Source organism: Aspergillus brunneoviolaceus (genome assembly GCF_003184695.1).
Source record: "Aspergillus brunneoviolaceus CBS 621.78 unplaced genomic scaffold BO95scaffold_8, whole genome shotgun sequence".
Taxonomy (NCBI): domain Eukaryota; kingdom Fungi; phylum Ascomycota; class Eurotiomycetes; order Eurotiales; family Aspergillaceae; genus Aspergillus; species Aspergillus brunneoviolaceus.
The window spans coordinates 252611-274011 of NW_020290738.1; the positions used below are offsets into that span (position 1 = coordinate 252611).

Consider the following 21401-nt stretch of genomic DNA (forward strand, 5'->3'; position numbering starts at 1 on the left):
TTATCTAGACCTGATAGTAATTCGGAAATAGTTAATAGTATATTAATAACCAGATTCTGACTATAATAAAAATAGAATATCTTTTTAAAAATAGTTTAGTATTTAAAATATTAGTTAATATTATTATCCAGCCAGATATTTTTTTTAAACTTTTTAAATTTTAATATCGGGTCTAGAATAGTTATAATTATATAGATATAGCCTTCTGCCTGATAGATATAATAATAATATTTTTAGAGCTTTTAATATATATTTTATAAGTTTTTAAAAATTTTTTTTTTTAGAATACCCGCTTTTTTACCAGTCGGTTAATTAAATAATCTAAATAATTAAAAAGATTATTATAAATATTATAGATTTTATAAACAGTAGGCCTACTGTTCTTAAATAAATATAATATAAAAAGAAAAAAGAAGTATAAAAGCTTAAAAAAATATTTTATCTATTTTTACTTAATTATAGTAGAATAAAAATAATTAATATTATTATAATTATAGTACTAAATAAAATTATTAATTATTTAATAAAAATTAAATATTCGGCGAATTATAAGATAGGTTAAGTTCTAGTAAGTTTTATAGTTAAAAAAAAATAGTAGACCGAGCCTGATTTAAATTATTAAATAAGCTGAAATTTTTTATAGTATTAAAAGCTTATATTTATAAATTATATAATCTTTTAAATCTATAATTAAGAATTAGTATTATTAGCTATTATTAAAAAAAAATCTTTAAAACCTGTTTATAAAAAACTAATTTAGATAGTCTTTACTATAGTAAAAATTTTTTATATTAATCTTTTATAAATAGCTTCTAGAATATATTTTTTTAAAAATTCTTAAAATACTAGAAGAGGCTTTAAAACTTTTATTATAATTTTTTTATATATATTCGACAGTACTGTTTAAGATCTTAATCTAAAGTTTCTATAAAAAAATATTAACTATAAGCTGAATTATATAAACAAGATAGAGTATATAATACTAGCTTTAAATAATTATTATAAAATCGGGATTAAGTAAAGTATTATAAAGCTAAATATTTTAACTAAACTAAATCCAAAGTTTAAATAAAATTATATTAAATATTAAACTATTATTACTAGTATTATTAGTTATTATATCTAATAACTAATAGAACAGATTATATTTATATAAAACTAATAAAATAATTATAACTAGATTCTTACTAGTATAAGATCTAAATATTAGTCGGAAATCTAGTAGAACTTTATAATAATTTATATCTTCTATTAAAAAATATTCAGTTAAAGTAAAAAATATTTTTTAATTAAAACTGGTCCAGCAGTCTACTATAACCGATATTTTTTTAATATTTAAGAACTTTAATAACAGCTGTATATATATATCTTTTAATAATTCTAAGAGATATTCTTTAATCTGCATTTAATTAAAAAAATTTAATTTTTAGCAGAAAAATAAAACTATAAGATTAATTATCTATTTAAATTAAATATACTTAATAGTTCGGAATAGTAGGCAACAGATAATTATAAAATATAGAACTTGATTCTAAAAGTTCTATTTATTATAAACTATAAAGATCTAGAGAAAATAATAATTAGAAAAGATTTATATTAAAAAAATAAATAAATATCTATAATAGTTTTTTATTTAATATCTAACTAATTATTTACTTAGATACTACTAATAATATTTTCTTTTTATAATTTTTGCGAAAATAATAGCTTATAAAACTAGTTTCTAAGTTTTTAATTCCCGGATATTATAAGATATAAAAATAAATAATATAGTAGATATAAAAGATTTTATCAGAAAATAATATATCTTTTTAAAAGCTGTTTTATATTATTAATATCTTCTTTTAATTAAAGTAAAATAGCGGTTTTTAAACTTATATACAAACTTTAAAAAAGATTATTTTCTGCTATTAATTCTAGAAAGTAGAGTACTTTTTTTTATAAGTTAAATATAGAATAATCTTCCAATTTTTTATAACACGCGTAATCTAGAGATTTAAAAAAAAAAAAAGATCTGGCTTAAGAAGCTTATTTTAGTTTAAATATTATTATAGTTTATAAATATTTGAGAAATAGAAAAAAAGAACTTAATAGTATTTTCTAAAAATAAGCTAAATAACTGTAATTAACTTATAATTCTAAAACTATTCTGTAAATAATAGATATAAAAAAAAAAAAATAAAAAATTTTATAAAAACAGTTTGTTTTGTTTTAAAATATACTTTTATATAAATATAATCTATTATATTTTAAATACAGCTAAGGCGCCTGCTGTATTTTATTTATTTTAGTTAGTTTAATTAGTTAAATTAGTCAGATTGCTCTAATATTTATAGAAAAGATCTAAAAAAGATTTATATAAAGTTTTTTATAAAAGATACAGTATCTATAAGAGCTGTTTAAATAATTAAAAACTAATTTATTTAATACTAAGATACAAGAATTTTAAGTATAAAAAAAGAAAAAAAAGAAAAGAAAAGTACGGGAAAGCTTCGGAATATATATTATTATTATACAGAAAAGTCGGTTAAATTAAATAAATAAAGTAAAATTAGTATAGTTAATAGCAGGTCTCTAGAATACTTAGAATCAAAAAAATTAAATAGATTAAAAAGATTAACTGGATAAAAAAAGTAAAAAAAATTAACTAGATTAAAAGAATAAAAATAGTAGACTATTCTTATAGTATCTAATATTTAATAAAATAGTTGTTAAAAAGTACGGTTGCCGAGAAAAACTATATAAATAATATTATATAGATTTTTTTTTAAGTTTAATTTATTATATAGATAATTTAGCTTTTTTAGATAAAAATAAGAATATAATAGACTATCTAAGCTAAAGTAAGAAAAAGAATAATAAAATAAAAACAGTATATTTATTTTTAGTAGTCTAATTATTAGTAAATATATAGTTTTTCTGATATTATATTATATTATAATTAAGATATACGGCTTAAACCGAGCTGTAATTATATATTTTTATATATATTTTTTATTATAAGAATTATAATTTTATAAAAAGCTAAATTTTGTTAATATTATTAAGTGTAAAGGGAAAAGGTTAGTTAGGTATAGAATAGTAGCAGTCTATTAATTTCAAGACTAATTCTTACTATCCGAAGGTCTAGCAAGATTCTAAAAGTTAAATACTAAAGAGAATTAAAGTTATTAATATCACAACTGTTATATAGAAAAGATATAAGAGACTTATAAACAGCCTGCTAGAATATTAAAAGTTATTTATAATAATTAGACTCCTCTTTCTATACAGCTATTTTTAGTAGTATATAAATAATATAATACTGCTATCTTGCCCGCTATTTTAACCAATTTAGTATAAATAGTAATAGAGAGTAGTATTACTATGGGACTAGACTAAATCTAGACTAGTATTTTTTAAGTCGGTACTATTCTACTTTAAAAATATAATATTTTTTTATATATAATAATAATAGTATAATTATGTTTTATAAACTTTTTTATTATTCTTTAATCTTACTGTTGCTACTTTACTTTGTCTATGTTTTACTCGTATTTTAGTATTATTAGATATTAATTTTTATCTTATTTTAACTGTCGGAATAGTAAGTATAAATTTATATTTTAATATTATTAAAATACTAATAAATAGCTGTAGTTTTGTTAATAAATTAAAATATCTTTAAGGTTTATTTGCTGCTTTTTAGTAAAGATCCCTTTCCGCCTTATTATTATATTTTATCTAAAATATTTTAGAACTTCGATTAAGAACTATATTACAGAATCTAATATATAGTTTAAATCTAACTACTATTTCGATACTGTTTTTTTAGTAAAATACCGGTAGTATACTATATAGAAGTCTAATTATATTCCGGTAAGTCTTCTATTTTACTATTTAAATATAACTAATTATTAATTAAACAGCAACGGAAATACTGGAAAATATGTCTGATTTAGTAAAAATTCTATACTAAACTATATATTTTTAAAATACTAAATAAAAAAGTATCTAAGATCCAGTATTTCGCGTATTTGTTGGTAACTTTACTATTATACTTATAGCAAAGTTTGCTGATATAAAAAAAATCTATAGGATTAAATACTATATTTTTACCGCGACTAAGAAAGCAATAGTAGTAAATAGCTAATCTATTTTAATAAAAATTTATTAATATTTTAGTAGAAATACACTGCTGTATATTATAATTTTATTATTAAATATTATATTTTTACTGTACGTACGAACAAGGACTTTAAATATCTTTATCTTTTTTTTAATAATACAGGCTATTTACTCTGGCAACTTGTAATTTTAATATTTTTAAATAATATTATTTAGAAGATAACACGTTTATATACTAATAAGCAGAAAAATAAAAAATATTTTATTTAAAAGTTCTGTAACTTTTTTCCGGTAGCTGTTGTTTATAGTTTATAATAGAATTATTTTACTAATATTTTTAATATATTTTAATATTTTTATACTATTATAATATTATTTATTTTTATCCCGTCGAATACAGTCCGGGTTTAATATTTTTATAATTACTAAGTTTAAACTTATAGATATAAATAATACTAATATATTATATAACTCTACTGTATCTACTTTATTATAATCTTAATAACTATTGTATATATATTTATATCGGAAGTATTTTATTATTATTTTATTTATATACCGGTTTTAAGCTTTGTAATACTGCAGTTTATTTTTTAAACTAATAAATCTTTTGCTGAATATTTGCCAAGTTGTTTGCAGGTAGTTATTAGTTATATTTTAAAAACTACTTTTACTATTTGATTAAGTAGAACTATTTTTTATAGTAATATAAACTATCTAATACTTGTTTTATCTTCTATTCTTTATTATTGTCTAAATCTAGTATTAGTAAAGTTTCGGAAATATTTCTTTTAATTTTTTAAAGTTCTAGCAGAGCAATATAAAAGATGTTATATAACTAAGTATATTTATCGGAAAAATATAAATAAAATATTTATTTTTCTATAGTTTCTAGAATTCTAAAGAACTCCACGAATTTTGGGACTAATTTTCGAGGGGTTTTTTTAAATTTAATATTTATAATAAATAGCTTGACTAAATCTTTTTATTTAAAAATATAAGCTATTTTATTATCTTATTCGAAAAATAGAGTACTGCGACAGCTATTATAGTAAGTTAATTAGTTTTTATTTACTTTTTACTAGTTTTTTTTTAGTTTTTTTTATAAAGTGTTCAGCTTTTCTAGTCTTTCTAATATTAATAGTATTTCTACTTTTATAAAATTGTCCTCGATTTAAAGTCTAAACTCAGAAGAATAATCTATTAAGATTTTAAAAAAAATTATTTTTATAGAGATATTCGGATAACTATTATATATAAATTCTATTTTATTTAATAAATTTATTTAGTAGTTTTAATACTTGGTTATAAAGCAGCGCAGGTAATATTCGAGAACTTAGTTTTTTTTATTTAACTGTTAGTTTGCGGGTAAAACACAGTTAATAATTATTTTTTAATTTTAATTTAATAGTAAAGATTGGACCAAAATTAATTTATAAATATAGAGTTTTTATTTATAACTATATTATAGAGAGCTTTATATTTTAGTTTAATTTTTTAATAAAATAGTTCGGCTAGTTCTTCTGCTTGAATTATATATAATACTACTATAAAACAGTTTATTTTTATAAAATAATCGACAATCACTAATATCGAATCTATTTAATAATTCTGGTAGTATAGTTCGGGTAGTTTTATAATAAAATTTATAATAATTTCGATCTATAGTCTTAATAAAATTAGTAGATTTTTAAGTTTTTTATATAATTAATATCTAGCTGCGGTTTAATATTAGTAGGTAGAGCATATTATTATATAATCTTTTATATTATTTTAAAGACTAATCTAATAGAATTTTCTGCGGAAAAGTTATTTAGTTTTATTTTATCTAAAGTAACCTGCTAACAGATTATTATAGTATTATTATAGTAACTTTTAACGTAGGTCTTTTGCCTTTAGTATATAAAGTCTATTTTTAAAATATAATAATTTATCTGTTATAATTTCTTAATATTTAGATAATTTATTTTTTTTTTTCTAAAATTCAGAATCTTAATTCTGAAGAGTTTTAATTAAATTTCTTAGATTATTATTATAAATAGATTTATAAATCTTTTCGGCTTTACTTATACTTTTTATAGCTGTAATACTAGCGGATTATTTATAATTTATTATATAAACTATAGTTTAGTTAGCTAATTTTATACTAGCAGCGCCCGTAGATCTGCTTAATATTATATAAATACTAGATTCAGGTCTTTTTTATAAAAACATCTTGCTATATCTAAACTGGGATTTTCTAATTTTAATTATTACCGAGACTTTAAATACTGCTGAAATAAATACTAACCAGTTATAGAATACCCGTATAATATTATTATTATAAAAATTTTTTACTGGCTTAAATAGTCTAGATAAAATATTAGCAAGATTACTCTTATTTAATTAGTATTTAATTATAAAGTTAAAAGAAGCTAAAATTATATATTAATATATTTAATATTTATTAAGCCGGGATTAATTTATAAATAATTTAAGATTTATATAGTTAGATAGAATTTTAATAGAATACTGAGCCCCATCGAGATATTAATACTAATATTTAAAAAAGTAGATAATAGCAAAAAGTTTTTAATCTAAAGTATTTTAGTTAAGTTCTATATCCGAGAATTTTTTTAACTAAATAGTAATTATATAATATTGTTCTGTTAGTTCCGGTTGAATTAAAATACTTATTATTTCTTTATTATAAATATTAGTTTTGATTCGAATAGATTAAGTTAAATTAAAGAAATAAAAAAGAGAAGTAGTCTGAAATATATTAATAAGTCGGCGAAACACCAGTTTTTTATTTAGAGCTAAATAATATATTTTTGGTTTTTTATTATTTTAACTTTTCTTTAGAAGATTCGTCAAAGGTAGTACTAGTAAAAAAAAGTTATAAATAAATCTATAGTAAAAGTTGCAAAATTCTAAGAAGATCTAAATATTATAGTAAATAGCAAATAACGGCTATAAAATAATAGTTTTAACTTAGTCAGAATCTATTATAATATCTGTAAAGAAAATAATATATCTAAGAAATTTAACTTATTGCTGAAGAAAGAAGTATTTAAATAGTTTAGTATATAAATTAACTTTTTATAGTTATATTAGTATTTTTTTAATATATTTAATATATTTATATTTTATTATTAAGAAAATAAGAATATCGTCTAGATACATAATACAAACAATATTAAGAATATTATATAATATAAAGTATATATAGTTTTAAAAAAAAGCAGGTGCGTTGGTTAAGCTAAATAATATTATTATATACTTAAAGTAATTATAATATATATAAAATACAGTCTTTTATTTATCTTCTTTTTTAATATAAATATAATAATAGATATTCTAAATATTAATTTTACTAAAGTATTTATATTCAGCTAATCAGTTAAGAATTTCAGAGATTAAGAATAGTAGATATTGATTTTTTATTATAATTTTATTAAGTTTATAATAATCTATGCATAGCCGTAAACTTCTATTTTTTTTAAGTATAAAGAGAATAGGGGCCTCTGCAGAACTTTTAAATAAATATATTCTTTTATTAGCAGTATTTTTGTTAATATAATCTTTAAATACTAAAAATTCTTTTTTTAAAAGAGGGTAAATAGGCCTAAATAAAGATAATTTATCTTCGAGAAGATTGATAATATGATTCTTATTATAATATTTAAAAAAAATTTTAGATTAATTAGAAGAAAAGATATCGGTAGATTTAACCAGTTCTAATAAAATAGAATTATTTTAATAATATTCTGATTTTTTATTATTATCTGAAAGCTATAGTTTTTCTAGAACTTTAATAATTATATAAACACAGGCGCAATTTCAGCAAGTTTTAGTAAATTTCCGAGAACTTAATTTTTAGATTTAACTAAATTTAAACTATTATTATTTATTCCAGAAAGATAAATAAATTTTGTAGTTAAGTAAAGTAGTTATAGAAAGCAAGATTAGAACGTTTTAAATAATAATAATATATAATCTAATAAAATATTATTATACTTTTCTTAAATTAATAATATCTAAAAAAATATTCTATATTTTATAGCTAATAATAAAGATATAGTTAATAGCTTCGAGCCGTAGTAAGAATTTCCGGGATTTTAAAAAAAAATATTACTATATAAATCTAATATTAACTAGATTACATGCTATATAACTATTAATATTTATATAGATTTTCCTAATATTAGATATTTATATTAATATTAATATTTTATCGGCTGTTTTTACTTTATAATACGGGGCTGAGATAAAAAAGTTGGTTTTAGTTTATTCTATTTTTTTATATTACTTTTTTTAGCTTATAGTTCTTAAATTTAAGCTGATTTTTTTTTTAAGAATATTAATTAGCGAGATACTTAGTATTATTATATAAAAAATATTATAAAACTTTTCTGACTAGATCAGAATAATCAGTTTTAGAATTAAAAAATTAAGTATTCTTATAGAATTGTAACTGTTTTTATAATATATTAGATCTGTTAGATCTCTGTTTATATTTTTGTTTCTATATATATAGATTTTAATAATAAGTAATAAAAGATATTATCTTGTTTTGTTTTTTAGGCAGTTAGTATATATATTCTTTAATATAATAACTAAAATCAGAAAATAATTTTACAAAGAAAGTATAGCTATATTTTTTTTTAGTAGCTTTAGAAAAATATTATTTTAAAATATTAAGATAGATATAAAATTTATAAGAATTTTAATTATTTTACTGCTAAGCTTGCTCTAGCTGGCTTATTATATTAGGCTTAAAAATAGTAGTATTTCGAATAAGAAAAAATATTTATTTAATAAAAACAGACTATAAATAGCTAATATTTTTTTTTTATTTTAATAATAATTTTTTAAAATAATAGTATTATTTCTACTAACAAGTCGCGTTTATATAGCTTATAGCCTCGAGAATCTTATAATAGTTATTATAAAATTTAAATAATATCTTCTAAAAATTATAATCTAAATTATAGAACTATTTCTGGTATTTTTAAATATTAAAAAAAAGTTCGAATTGCGGAATATTTTTGATTTTAATATTTATTTTAGATTTATTTAAAAAAAAGAAAGTTTTTTGTTGCCGAATTAATACTAATTTAATATTATTATATTAGATTTCTTATTATAGTTCGGTAATTTATTTTTTTAACTGTTGGTAATCTTATAGCTGATTAATAATATTTTTAACTGCAGTAAGATTCTCTACTGAAGAATCTAGTAGCAAAAATAATAAACTATTAGTAGTAGAAAAAATTTCTAATTCGAAACCGCTATCGGAATATAAGAATTACAGTAATATACTATATTCTATAAATAACTAAAAAGAAAGAATTAGAATTATAAAGAAAAAAGATTAGTTAGATATAGAATAATAGCAGTTTATTAATTTTAAGACTAATTCTTGCTATCCAAAGATCTAGCAAGGTTCTGGAAGTTAAATACTAAAAAGAATTAGAGTTATTAACGTTACGACTGTTATGTAGGGAAGACGTAAGGGACTTATAGGCGGCCTGCTGAGGTATTAAAAGTTATCCGTGACATTAAGAATCTCTGATTAATTTTTTAAAATAAAAATAAAGAAGATACTAATACTTTTTTTAGTTATTTTTTTCTGATTTTAAAAGCTTATTTTTATATACTTTTAGACAATAGTTAAGATGGTTAGATTAATAACTATTTAACTTAAATATATCTTAACTGTATTAAAGTCTAAATAGATATAGCAGACAGATTTTAGTACTAAGAATAATTAAAATAATTAATTATTTCTTTTTTAGCTATACCGCGGTCAGATATAAAAATTTTCTTAACCTAGCTATAACCTGGCGGTCAGGTATAAAAATTCCAATTAACCTAACCTGACCTGGCCGTTAGCCACTCTAGACTAATATAAAAAATTCTTACTATTTATAATAAAAACTATTTAAATTAATTTTTTATAAACAGGTTCTAAAGATCTTTTTTTAATAATAGCTAATTTTACTAATTCTTAATTATAGATTTAAAAGATTATATAATTTATAAATATAAGTTCTTAATACTATAAAAAATTCCAGCTTATTTAATAACTTAAATTAGATTTAGTTTACTATCTTCTTCTTAACTATAAAACTTGCTAAAACTTAATCTATTTTATAATTTACTAAATATTTAATTTTTATTAAATAATTAAGAATTTTATTCAGTAGTATAATTATAATAATATTAATTATTTTTACTCTACTATAATTAAATAAAAATAGATAGAGTATTTTCTTAAACTTTTATATTTTTTTTTTTATATTCTATTTATCTGAGAACAGTAGGCCTACTATTTATAAAATTTATAATATCTATAATAATTTTTTTAATTATTTAGATTATTTAATCAACCGACTAGTAAAAAAACAGGTATTTTAAAAAAAAGAAATTTTTAAAGACTTATAGAATATATATTAAAAGCTTCGAAAATATTACTATTATATCTATCAGATAAAAAACTATATTTATATAATTATAATTATTCTAAATCCAATATTAAAACTTAAAAAGTTTAAGAAAAATATCTAACTAGATAATAATACTAACTAGTATTATAAATATTAAATTATTTTTAAAAAGATATTCTATTTTTATTATAGTTAAAATCTAATTATTAATATATTATTAACTATCTCTGGATTACTATCAGGCCTGGATAAAGTTTTTTATAATATTTTTAAATATTAAAGACTCTTACCAGCAGCCGAAATATTCGAAAAACTTAAAATATATTTAAATATTAAAAATATATAACTTATAAAAATATCTTTAATTAAACTAATACTATTTTAGATATTATAAAATATACTAATATTTTTATTTACTAAAAGTTTTGTTATAATTAGTTTTTTATTCTTTATTAGATAGCTAGAGATTTTCTTTTGATTACTACTAATAATATTAGTATTAAATATTTATTTAATAATTTTTAAAATATCTATTATTATTACCAGAGCCGTTTTTATACTAATATAATTAAAATAATAATACTTTAGATATATATTAATTATTTTATTATTAATAAAAAATACCAGAATATTTTTAATAATTTTAATCCAGATTTAATTATCTTTATACCTAAAAAATAAAAGAAGAATAAGATAATTACTATTTTTTATATTAGTAAAAATAAGAATATAAATAATCTTAAAAATAACCCAGAAGATAGATTATTATTAGAAATAAAAAAGCTAGCTTTATCTAAGTCTTTAAATATTATATATACTTAAATAAAAATAAAAATCCGGTTTTTTTAATTTTTTTGTTATTATAATTACTGTTCTAAACAGTATAAAAAATAATATAATCTTATTAGTTTATCTAATATTAGATACTATTTTTTTTATACTAAATTCTATAAAAATTTTTTTTAAAATATAATATACCCCTCAGCTCTACGGAAGAAGAGATTAAATAAATTAAATAAATTAAATAAATTAAATAGATTAAGTAAGTTAAATAGATTAAATAAATTAAGCAGATAAGTCAGAAGGATTAAAACTATACTATAATATTAAATAAATAAATTAAATTTAGAGAATATTATTATACTATAATTAAAAATATATTATATTTTATATATTATTTATATAAAAAAAATATATATATTACTAATTAACCTGTAGTTATTAATCTACCTGCTATATTTAATCTTTCTAACCGGCAGATATAAACAGTTAAAATAATAATTATATTTTAATCTAACTATAACTGTATAGTTAAAATTTTTTTGTACCTTAATCTGACCGCCAGGTTATGGCCAGGTTAAGATTAAGGTATAACAGTCAGGTTAATCCACTCTATATAAGACTGTTAAATAGATTTTTATAAGTATTATAAGTCTGGTAGGATTTTAGGATATAAAACCAGCTGAGATAAAAAAATAGCTTTAGATTTATTTTAGTTAGACTAATAAAAATAGATTCTTATTTTTGATAATATAGATAAAATAGATATATAGATTAAAAACAGTCTTCTTGTATCACTATTTAAGAATATTATTTCTTAAAGTAAGAATAGCTGTATACTTTTTATATTATATAATTATTAACTTGCGTTAAAGCTGGCAGCAGTAAATATAATCTTAATATTTAATATAGATTAAAAAACTGGTAAGAAGGTCTTTAAAAAACTACTAGTTTAGAAAGATCTTTTTAAAGATAATCATATAATAAATATATTTTTTAAGTAGTTTATCTTTCTTTTTCTAGTAATCAGCCAGGCTGTAACTTATATTAATCAGAACAGCATCTCCTTGGAGAGATATATATTATTTCTGGGTAAACAGGAGATAAGTACAATAGAAATGCTCAGCAAGAATCGGAGAGTAGAAATCATAGAAAGCCGAGCTTGCAAACTACTGTACATAGCGTTGAGAAGAACCCGGCAAAGATGCTGCGCTGCGCAAAGACGCGATATCTGTTACCGAATCAAAATTGTCCGTGATTTGTGGAATAACTATAAAGATGACAAGATGGTCCTGTCCGACGTCTCAGTTGATAGGCTGAGAAACGACAGAACAGACGTGGAGAGGATGGACTTACTAATGTCACCAGAAATATATTTATGAATACAGCCAATAGAAAAGCGCCAATAGAAAAGCGCCAATAGAAAAGCGCCAGCTGAACCGCCTTGGGATAAACATCATAGCCGTCGTGGTCGCATCTCTTTCCCTGAGTTCTGCTTTCCAGGGTGCCGCATCATCATCCACTCCGTCTTCTGTGTCAGAACCAGAAGCCTTCGACTCGGGCTGTGATGCTCCTGCCATGGTGGCTGCTCCGTTGTTGAAAGGCTATTTCGAAATGTAAGGCGTCAGGAGGTTCTTGGGACCGGTAGATCTTGAAAGTAGCAATTTTGTTTCAACGTTATAGGCTGGAGAAGAGAGATATGGGCTTTAACAGGACAGAGATAATATAACTAGCATGTATGGAAATACTATAATATAGGCGCAGAAAAATAGTCTGCTGTACACGTAGTTGGAAATGCCTCCACATGTACTCAGGGTCTCTAACCTAGGTGGTCAATTGACTTTGAGCTTCGGCCGGCTTCCTATTCTCATACTTGCCCAATATTGGTCATCATCTTCAAGAGGGGTTGGTTGTAGTAAGTCACTAGAGCCAAGAACCAAATTGCAGTGTTCCATTGCCATGCCATTGACCAGGATTGAGAGGAAGCTTGGGCTCATGTGTCCTCGGTCATCGTATGAATACGGGTGGCGCCAACCAGGTCTCCACCCGGTTCTCCACCCGTATTCACACGAGATCCACACTTGTAGATTTAGTGAAAGGATGACGGTTCCAAACTGTATACCCAATCAGGTCCATGAACAGTCGTCTCTGAATAGTTTATGCTCTTTACACACACTAATTTGTATGTGCCCGAGCATGACTAAGGCTCTTGGCGAAGTTACAATAATATATTCTGACCAGGCCTTGCAATACCAATTCTCCACTGATACCGACAAAGGATGTGGGCAGGAGCTCGTTTTGATGGGTCAATTGTCTGCTGACAACGGAAAATTGAACACCCCTTATTTCACGTCGTAGCCTTCTCCGCGGTATCGCCCTTCGTCATAAGAGCCAAAGCTTTTTCTGCCCTCTAGTAAATCCAAAATCCCAACATTCTTAGCCCTGTACGTGAGCACGAGAAGTAAGCTTCATTCACACACTGTTGAATACTAGCCTAACTCACCCTAAATATTTACGATAGTCGACTTCTGAATTCCGATCAATGGACTGCCGGTAATGTCTGCCGAACTTGAAAAAGATCTCTTTTGGGAGAGTAGCATCTTCGGCATCCTCTACAAGCAGCTCTTCGTCCACCCAAAACCACTCCCCATCAAAGTGTCACTCAGCGGGAATACGGCCGTTATCACCGGTTCTAATAGCGGAATCGGCTTTGAAGCATGCAGACAACTTCTGCAGATTGGCTTGTCGCGTCTAATTGTGGCCGTGCGCTCACAGGCATCTGGAGACACCGCCGCCAAAAAGCTGCGCATGGAATTTCCCGATGTCGATATAAAAGTTTGGTTGCTGGATATGGCAGAGTATGACTCCATTGTTGCCTTTGTCAGACAGTGCCGGAGCCTAGATCGCATCGACTACATTATCCTAAACGCCGCCATGCAGAGCAGCACATTCAGGAGGCATACTACGACGGGTCACGAACTGGTCTTCCAGATCGACTACATCTCCACCGTCCTTCTATGTGTGCTACTTGCATTAATGTTGAAGGACAGGGTTCATGCGGGAACAATCACCAAACCGCCTGTTCTTACCATCGTTGGGTCCGACACCATGTACCTCAGCACCTTTTCAGCGGCTGAACCTGTTTTTCCCCGTATGGACAATCCGACGGGTTACAGTCGAATGAAGCAGTACATGGATTCAAAGTTGCTGCTTATGGTGTTTATCCGCAGGCTGGCTCAACAGATCAACCCTGACGATGTGATTATCAACGTCTGTAACCCAGGTATGGTCGCTGGAACGGGTCTAGGAAGAAACGGAAGCCCCAATCCCGGTTTCGTGGAGAAATATGCGATTCCTCTTTTTGCCAGGGCTTTGGGACGTAAGGTCCAGTCTGGGGCAAGCGTTTATATCCATGCACTTTTAGGTGAGGGCAAGAGAGGTCATGGTAGTTTCATCAGTGACTGGACCATCAAGCCATACGCTCGGTTGCTATATGCTAAGGAGGGTCAAGTCTTGAGCGAGCGTCTGTGGCATGAGACGATGGAAGAGCTTAAATTTGCGTCAGATCATGGTATTGAGAAGCTGTTTGTGTAGTAAGGACGATGACCGGACGAATAGGAAAGAGTACAAGAATATATTTATTATTTCATGTATCAAGTACCCTCGTGAGGCACGTAATTAGATGACAACAGGATAACATTTACTTCCTCGCCTGTGTAGAGGGACGTATAGCAGTCTATGTATTGGTATGCTCTACGTCCCACCAGAAAAATTAGTCTTCGCGTATTGAAGAAATTTTTCACGCCTGGCTTATGGACCAGGATAGGAAGTTTCAATGCCCCGGGAAGGATAGGTGCTGGCATAACAGGTGCGTCCGAGCATCTCTTTATGGATTGCTCAGGCAGCAGGGCTACCAATTGGTAATATCTGTCATATTATCTGGCCAGCGTGGATAAGGTAATGTGAATGTTGAGATACCCCATCCTGGACTTCAAACTCTGAACTTATCGGACTTTACATATCCCCTCGTATTGTAAACAAGCAAATTAATTTCGCAGAATCTCTCCCCATACACCAACCCCACCCCTGGTTAGAAACCTGTCTTGATCCGGCTATAGCGAAAATAAAATGCATCGGGAATATGAATAAACCCGATCCCGAAGTACCATGGCGCCACCGACGCAACCGCAGTTCTCAAATAACATATAAGAGCGAGAAGCACGGCGACGTAGTTCAGTAAGACAAGTGAGACACATAATTCGACAGTTGTTTTGTGCAAGTCACTACACCCTGCCCTTTCATCTCCGAAAATGGCAAAAAACCGCACCATGCGGGCCTGGATACACACTTCCACCAAAATGCCCCTCGAAAATGGCATGACACTTGTGGAAAACGAGCCCTATCCTTCGGGTCCCCTCAAGCCCAACGAAGTCCTCGTCAAAGTCAAGAGCGTGGGGATCAACCCAGCCGACCCTACCTTTGCGGAGCTAGGCCAGCCGGCCAGAGTTCTTATTAAGCCCAATCCAATTCCTGGTATGGATTTCAGTGGCGAGGTCGTGTCGACTGGAAGCAATGTTGCTTCTATGCATCCAGGCGACCGCGTTTTTGGCAGAGTGGACACGCAAAAAGGCCATCCAGGCTCCATGGCGGAGTACACGAAAGCCGAATCTGAAGGCTGTGTGTTGATACCACCTGGTATTGACTGGGATCACGCCGCAGGTGTCGGCACGGCAGCTATTACAGCCTACGAGACCCTAGTGCAGAATTCAAATCCTGGCGATTCTGTACTCATCAATGGAGGCACGGGAGGTGTCGGAACTTTTGCTATCCAATTTGCGAAAGCTCACGGGTGTAAGGTGACGGTTTCGTGCTCAACCACCAAAATTGATCTTTGCAAGGACCTTGGTGCTGATGAAGTGATTGACTATCGTACGGAGGATCTGGTCTCCGTTCTGAAGGGGAAAGGCAAGGTTTTTGACCTGGTGGTTGATTATGCATATCGGGAACAAGTAAACTTATATAAGGCCTCAGACGACTTCTTGACCGACGGAGCAACGTTTGTCATGGTGCCTGGTGGGGTATCAGGTGCATTGCTCAAGACATTAAGCAAAAACATGATCTGTCCTTCTGTGTTGGGTGGCGGAAGAGCTAAGTTCAAGGCATACTTCGCAAAAAGTAACCATGCAGCCTTCCAGCAGATATCCGAATGGATGGCGGCTGGGAAAGTCAGGACTGTCATTGATTCTGTCTTTGAGTTTGAGGATATGCCTAGCGCGATTGACCGGATCAAGTCTGGCAGGAGCACAGGGAAAATCATAGTCCATATATAGCCCGTTGACATTGTTTATTTACTGTCCTTCAACGAAATGAGAAATTGGAATTATATGAGATCATATCCTGCTGGTTACGACTTAAGTCCTTGAGATAACTAGTGAACTGGTAGTTTGTTCATTTAGACGCGTCAGTTTCCGGATTGTGAAACTTTGTTGGGACTAGGTGAATGCCTGAGGCCGGCACAAAGGAAAGGCCCGGCATGTACCACAGTAGGTCTCTTCTCCTCCCTGCCTTTGTTGGACTTGATTCTTCGGCATTAGCTGTATTCGAGTTATCAACTGGAACCCAGTTGTTACCCGCATATTACATACAAATACAATACTGTAGAAAAGGTGGGACGCATCTTGGCCAATCCCATGCCACTGTAATGAACGGGCCCACTCTTCTCAACACTCTCCATAATAACCTCTTGGTCGGCGGCAATTGAACGCCGAGCATTGCATTACAGGGGGTTTTTTTCAGTATTCTCTGGACGAATTTTGCTTCCTATTCGCGTGGAACATGTTTTAGACCTGGCCCTGGCATAGTGTCGCATGTGATATTGGTGCTTGCGTCGACATATCCCGTATGAATACGGCAGATACTCCACTTCTGCCTCACCGAGCCAAAGCTGACCAATTAGCGGCACGAAAAGTAGGGATCGGCGAACTGTTTAGTAGTGTGCTTGCATGCTAGTCTTGCGGCCATTTCGCACAAGATAGTAGCAAACCTCTTCTCTACATAATTACCTTATAGGATTAGTAAGTACCCCGCTAATCCACTTGTGCGTGTTAGAGACGTTAACGAGCGAGAACCTAGGGCTCGCATTGCAAATATTCCCGAGGATGTAAGACCCGTTGTTTGCAGGCGAAGGCTACGGCGCTAGGTGGACACTTGGCAAATTCTGCACAAAGGCCGCGGAGGCGAAGAAGGTGGATGAGATAGGTAGTCTACGAATAAGTTGCTCGAATCCCGCCTTACTGTCGAAGTGGTGCACATCTTAGAGTTTTCCGTTGGATATATGAGGCGTTAGGGAAGAGAGCTAGAGATAATGTACTTAATTTAGCCTGGCGTATTTCGACCTCGTGGCTCTGTACGCCGTGTTACATGTGTCTGAAAGTAAAGAGGGTGCGGGTGCCGCTTAGAACATGGGCGAGGGTAGATTACTCGTCTTGATCTGCTTTGATAGTCGATGCCCCTTGTAAAAGTATTATCTACTTGCAGGGTAGAGGGCTTGTCAATCAGGCAGAATAAAACACAAAGTCAGATTACTTCAGAGACTGTTTCTTGAGAAGCTTAGAAGCCGCTCCTCGCAGATTATATTTATGTACAGTCTCTTCGTCCAAACAGGAAGGAGGGGCAACTGCAAGAAGGAGGGTAATTCTGGAAGTAATACGAGCTTGCGTAACCAGTCTTCTGCTGCGCCATCGAGGACGAACGGATAATCGTCCGACAGGATCGTCAGGCCGCCATACAGCCGAAGGCATCAACATGGGGATAGCCTCATAATAGAGATCTTATCGCACCCCTTTAGCTAGAAGGGCTTTGGCATTCGAGCTTGAGGATGAGTGCGTGATGCCGCGGACTGAGAACTGTTTATTCAGTACTTTATCATCAAGGAGGTAGTTGCGACGGAGCCTCCCTGGTTTCCAGTGGCTTCAAAGACTGTCAGAAGGTTTTTGGGCATCGTGCAAGTGTGCCGCTGGTGAAGTAGTGAAGTTTTGGAGAAGAGATGGCACAAGTAACTCAGAGGTTAATTGAAATGGGATTGACGGCTTTCCAGCAGAAATATGGTAGTTCTTCCATTCTATGTTCTATGCTTTCATGCCGCCTTTATAGAATTGATCTGGATGACGAAGTGATGCGGTGTCTGTCCAGAGAAATCGGCAATGGTAACATACTTCAAGTTGTGGCAATAATTCGATAGAAAATTAAATGAGCTAACTAGTGTATACGGAGATTAGGCTCTGGAGAAGACCATCATCCCCATTGTATATCAGCAGTCTTTCCGTGGATCCTGTTACCAATTTATCCGCATGCGGAGTGTATTGCCCGGCTTCTCTGCGCAGCTCTTACATAGGTTTAGAGATGAGGCGGATCTGCATTTCAATTGGATGCTGAGTAAGAGCAGCGGGGCGCCGTATAAATACGCGCCACTCCGCCTGTTCCGACAGCACTACCCGCTCACGACTCTCATTATGGCGAGACAGCGCAAGGCCCACACCAAATCACGAGATGGGTGTCTCCAGTGCAAGGAGCGCCATATTCGGGTAAGCCAGCTTTTAAATCTCCCATCAAGTCTAACTCCGCTAGTGTATCGAAGTCCGCCCCCAATGCCCGAATTGTCAGCGGCTCGATCTCTCTTGTAGCTTCTCCGCGCCCACCCTAGCAACCATGCCCCTCAACCAAGAGTCTCTCGCCGACCTCGAGCTGCTGGATTTCTGGTACCGCCATCCCCTCCTACCAGGGCCACCCGACCAAGACCGGGAACTCAAGCAGAGCTACGCCCAACTGGGCTTCTCCCACCCCTACCTGCTAAACAGCATCCTCGCCCTGGTCTCGCTGCGGCGCTTTGGCGAAGGCCGCGCGCGGCCGTGCTGGTACTCTCGCGCTCTAGCCCACCAACAGGCCGCAATAAGCCGCGCTCGACCACACTTTCAGCACCTAGATGGCGATAGTACTTCCCACAAGGCAATGCTAGCGTTTTCCACCTTTACCTCGTTGTACGCCGTCGTGGAACCCCTTCACCGCCCCACAGGTCTAAGCCAAGCTTGCGCCTTCAACCCGGTGGACGAGTTCCTGCACGCGGTCTGGCTCGGACGGCGCACGACGGCCTTCGTGCAGCAGCATTTGCGCGCTGTTGCCTTTTCGGACCCCTTCATGGCCGCCAAGTATTCGTCCAATGACCGCCAGATCGGGAGGTGCGACCTTGAAGCGCAATTTCCGCAGCTGCGCATTCTCCGCGACGCAATTCGCGGGGGGTTTGATGAAGGGGAGCAGCGCGCTATCTGTCTTGATGCGGTCGAGCGCATATTCGCGTGTATGAGGATCCTTGTCGATGACTCGCGTGATAATGGACCTTGCATCATGGTCATCTTCACGTGGGTTAACGAGGTAGATAGGCGATTTCTGGATCTGTGTGTAGCGCGGCAGCCGGTTGCGCTTGTCATTCTGGCGCATTTTGCTGCGCTTATGAGCCTGAACAACGGGTTTTGGTTGCTCCAGCACTGGCCGGGTGTGCTTTTGGAGTATATTCAGGAGCTCTTGAAAGATTGGGGCGGCCATCTCCTACAGTGGCCCAGGGAAGTGATTTTTAGATAAACTCCCTGTATTCTTGACCCGCCGTAGCTCTGCTACTCGCGGTACGAAAACGACAAGCATATATGGCCACCATCAACATTAACTCTCCCAGCTACCTAGATCATCACTCCATAGACTACCGACATCCGCTCAACACCGCTGTACAATTTTATTGCTTATCCCACCTCACCTCACCACGGATGTCTCCCATGCCTATCCAAAAAGCACCCAGTCTCATCATCCCTACCCCCCTCTAAAATATCCATGACACCCTGCGCCGCATCATCAGCGCTCCCCGCCCCAGCCTTCCTCATGGCCTCCCGCGCCTCCTCGCTATTCCCCCACGCATCTGTAACCACAAAACCAGGGTTATAGCTCCATACCTTCCCTCCCCAACCGTGAAACTGCACAGCATGGCATGCAGTCATCATATTCAGCGCCGCCTTGCTCATGCGGTAGGCCATGTGGTCAATCTCATGGTACTGGCTTGCCGGGTCGCTTTTCAGCGTGATGGAGCCCAGGTCCGCCGAGATGTGTATTACGCGGGGGTCGGGAGAGCGCTCCATGAGCGGGAGAAGGGACTCCGTCAACAGGGCGGGGGCGAAGGTGTTTAGGGAGAACGTTTCTATTAGTTGGGCGTGCAGGGTTGGGAGGCGGGAGAGGAGGCCGGCGTTGTTGATTAGAGCGTCCAATCGGCCGACGTTCTGGGTGAGGTAGGAGGCTGCCGAGGATATAGAGTCGCAGTCTGTGGGGTCGAGGTGCAGGAGGGAGATTGTTGCTCGCGACTCTGGTGCTGTGTGCGCGTGGGAGGCGTGTAGCTTGTCAAAGGCTGTTTGACCGCGGGCAAGGGATCGCACGGCCATGATGATGTGGTAGCGCGGACTGGAGGATAGGGCGGTGGCGATGGCGAAGCCGAAGCCAGTGTTTGCTCCTGGGACGGATAAGAGAGTTGGACTAGAGTGGTAGGTTTGGAGGGCAAGGTTACCAGTGATTAGGACGGTATACTTGTGCATTTTGGTGGTGGGACTTGGACCGATGGGACGGGATTGGACGTTTTTGAAGCTGGTGAGAGTGAAGTTGAGAAACTGGAGCTGGAGGCTTGGTATATAGTAAAAGGTGGAGACGCCCTTGTCGGATTTTGGGCGTTGTGTGACTTTGTAGCTTCTGAATGAAGTCTACAATTTTCGTGACATTACTATTACTCCTTTGACCCACGATAGTGCTACGAATAAAATGGCAACGTTACTAGGTTACTAAGGTTTAGAATGTAACTATCCATAAACGGAACCTTTTGCAAATGCCTACACGCTCACGTATCTCTCATCGATAATTACATGTTCTGTACTTGATGTGGAGACATGCTCGAAAATGGCATGCATAATGTATAGTATTAGGAAACAACGTCTTAGGCATTACGCTGGCGCAACGATGTTCTGGAACCACCGGGCGCTAGCATGGACGCCGTGCCGT

The 21401-nt window shown here is 31.5% G+C and overlaps 4 protein-coding genes across 4 annotated transcripts; 3 read left to right on the forward strand and 1 right to left on the reverse strand.

Moving 5' to 3' along the window:
* Positions 1-13874: 13874 nt before the first annotated feature.
* BO95DRAFT_506682 (putative short-chain dehydrogenase/reductase family protein) lies at positions 13875-14912 on the forward strand (the record flags this gene model as incomplete). The annotated part of the gene is made up of 1 exon (XM_025591208.1): positions 13875-14912. One exon carries the CDS (start codon positions 13875-13877, stop codon positions 14910-14912), a length of 1038 nt encoding a protein of 345 aa, XP_025446116.1.
* A 657-nt stretch (positions 14913-15569) lies between these two features.
* On the forward strand, positions 15570-16696 carry BO95DRAFT_439215 (NAD(P)-dependent alcohol dehydrogenase). The gene has a single exon (XM_025585688.1). The coding sequence runs from the start codon at positions 15677-15679 to the stop codon at positions 16646-16648; it is 972 nt and encodes a 323-aa protein (XP_025446117.1). The 5' UTR covers positions 15570-15676; the 3' UTR covers positions 16649-16696.
* A 2122-nt stretch (positions 16697-18818) lies between these two features.
* On the forward strand, positions 18819-19952 carry BO95DRAFT_405844 (uncharacterized protein; the record flags this gene model as incomplete). The annotated part of the gene is made up of 2 exons (XM_025584019.1): positions 18819-18901; positions 18981-19952. The coding sequence occupies exons 1-2, from the start codon at positions 18830-18832 to the stop codon at positions 19950-19952; spliced, it is 1044 nt and encodes a 347-aa protein (XP_025446118.1). The 5' UTR covers positions 18819-18829.
* A 170-nt stretch (positions 19953-20122) lies between these two features.
* BO95DRAFT_459990 (NAD(P)-binding protein) lies at positions 20123-21310 on the reverse strand (the record flags this gene model as incomplete). Its single annotated transcript, XM_025588699.1, has 2 exons — positions 20123-21095; positions 21237-21310. The coding sequence occupies 2 exons, from the start codon at positions 21308-21310 to the stop codon at positions 20123-20125; spliced, it is 1047 nt and encodes a 348-aa protein (XP_025446119.1).
* Positions 21311-21401: the final 91 nt, after the last annotated feature.

Excerpts from the sequence above, each read along its gene's own strand:
- BO95DRAFT_439215 (XM_025585688.1), top strand. The coding sequence starts at position 15,677 with ATGCCCCTCGAAAATGGCATGACACTTGTGGAAAACGAGCCCTATCCT.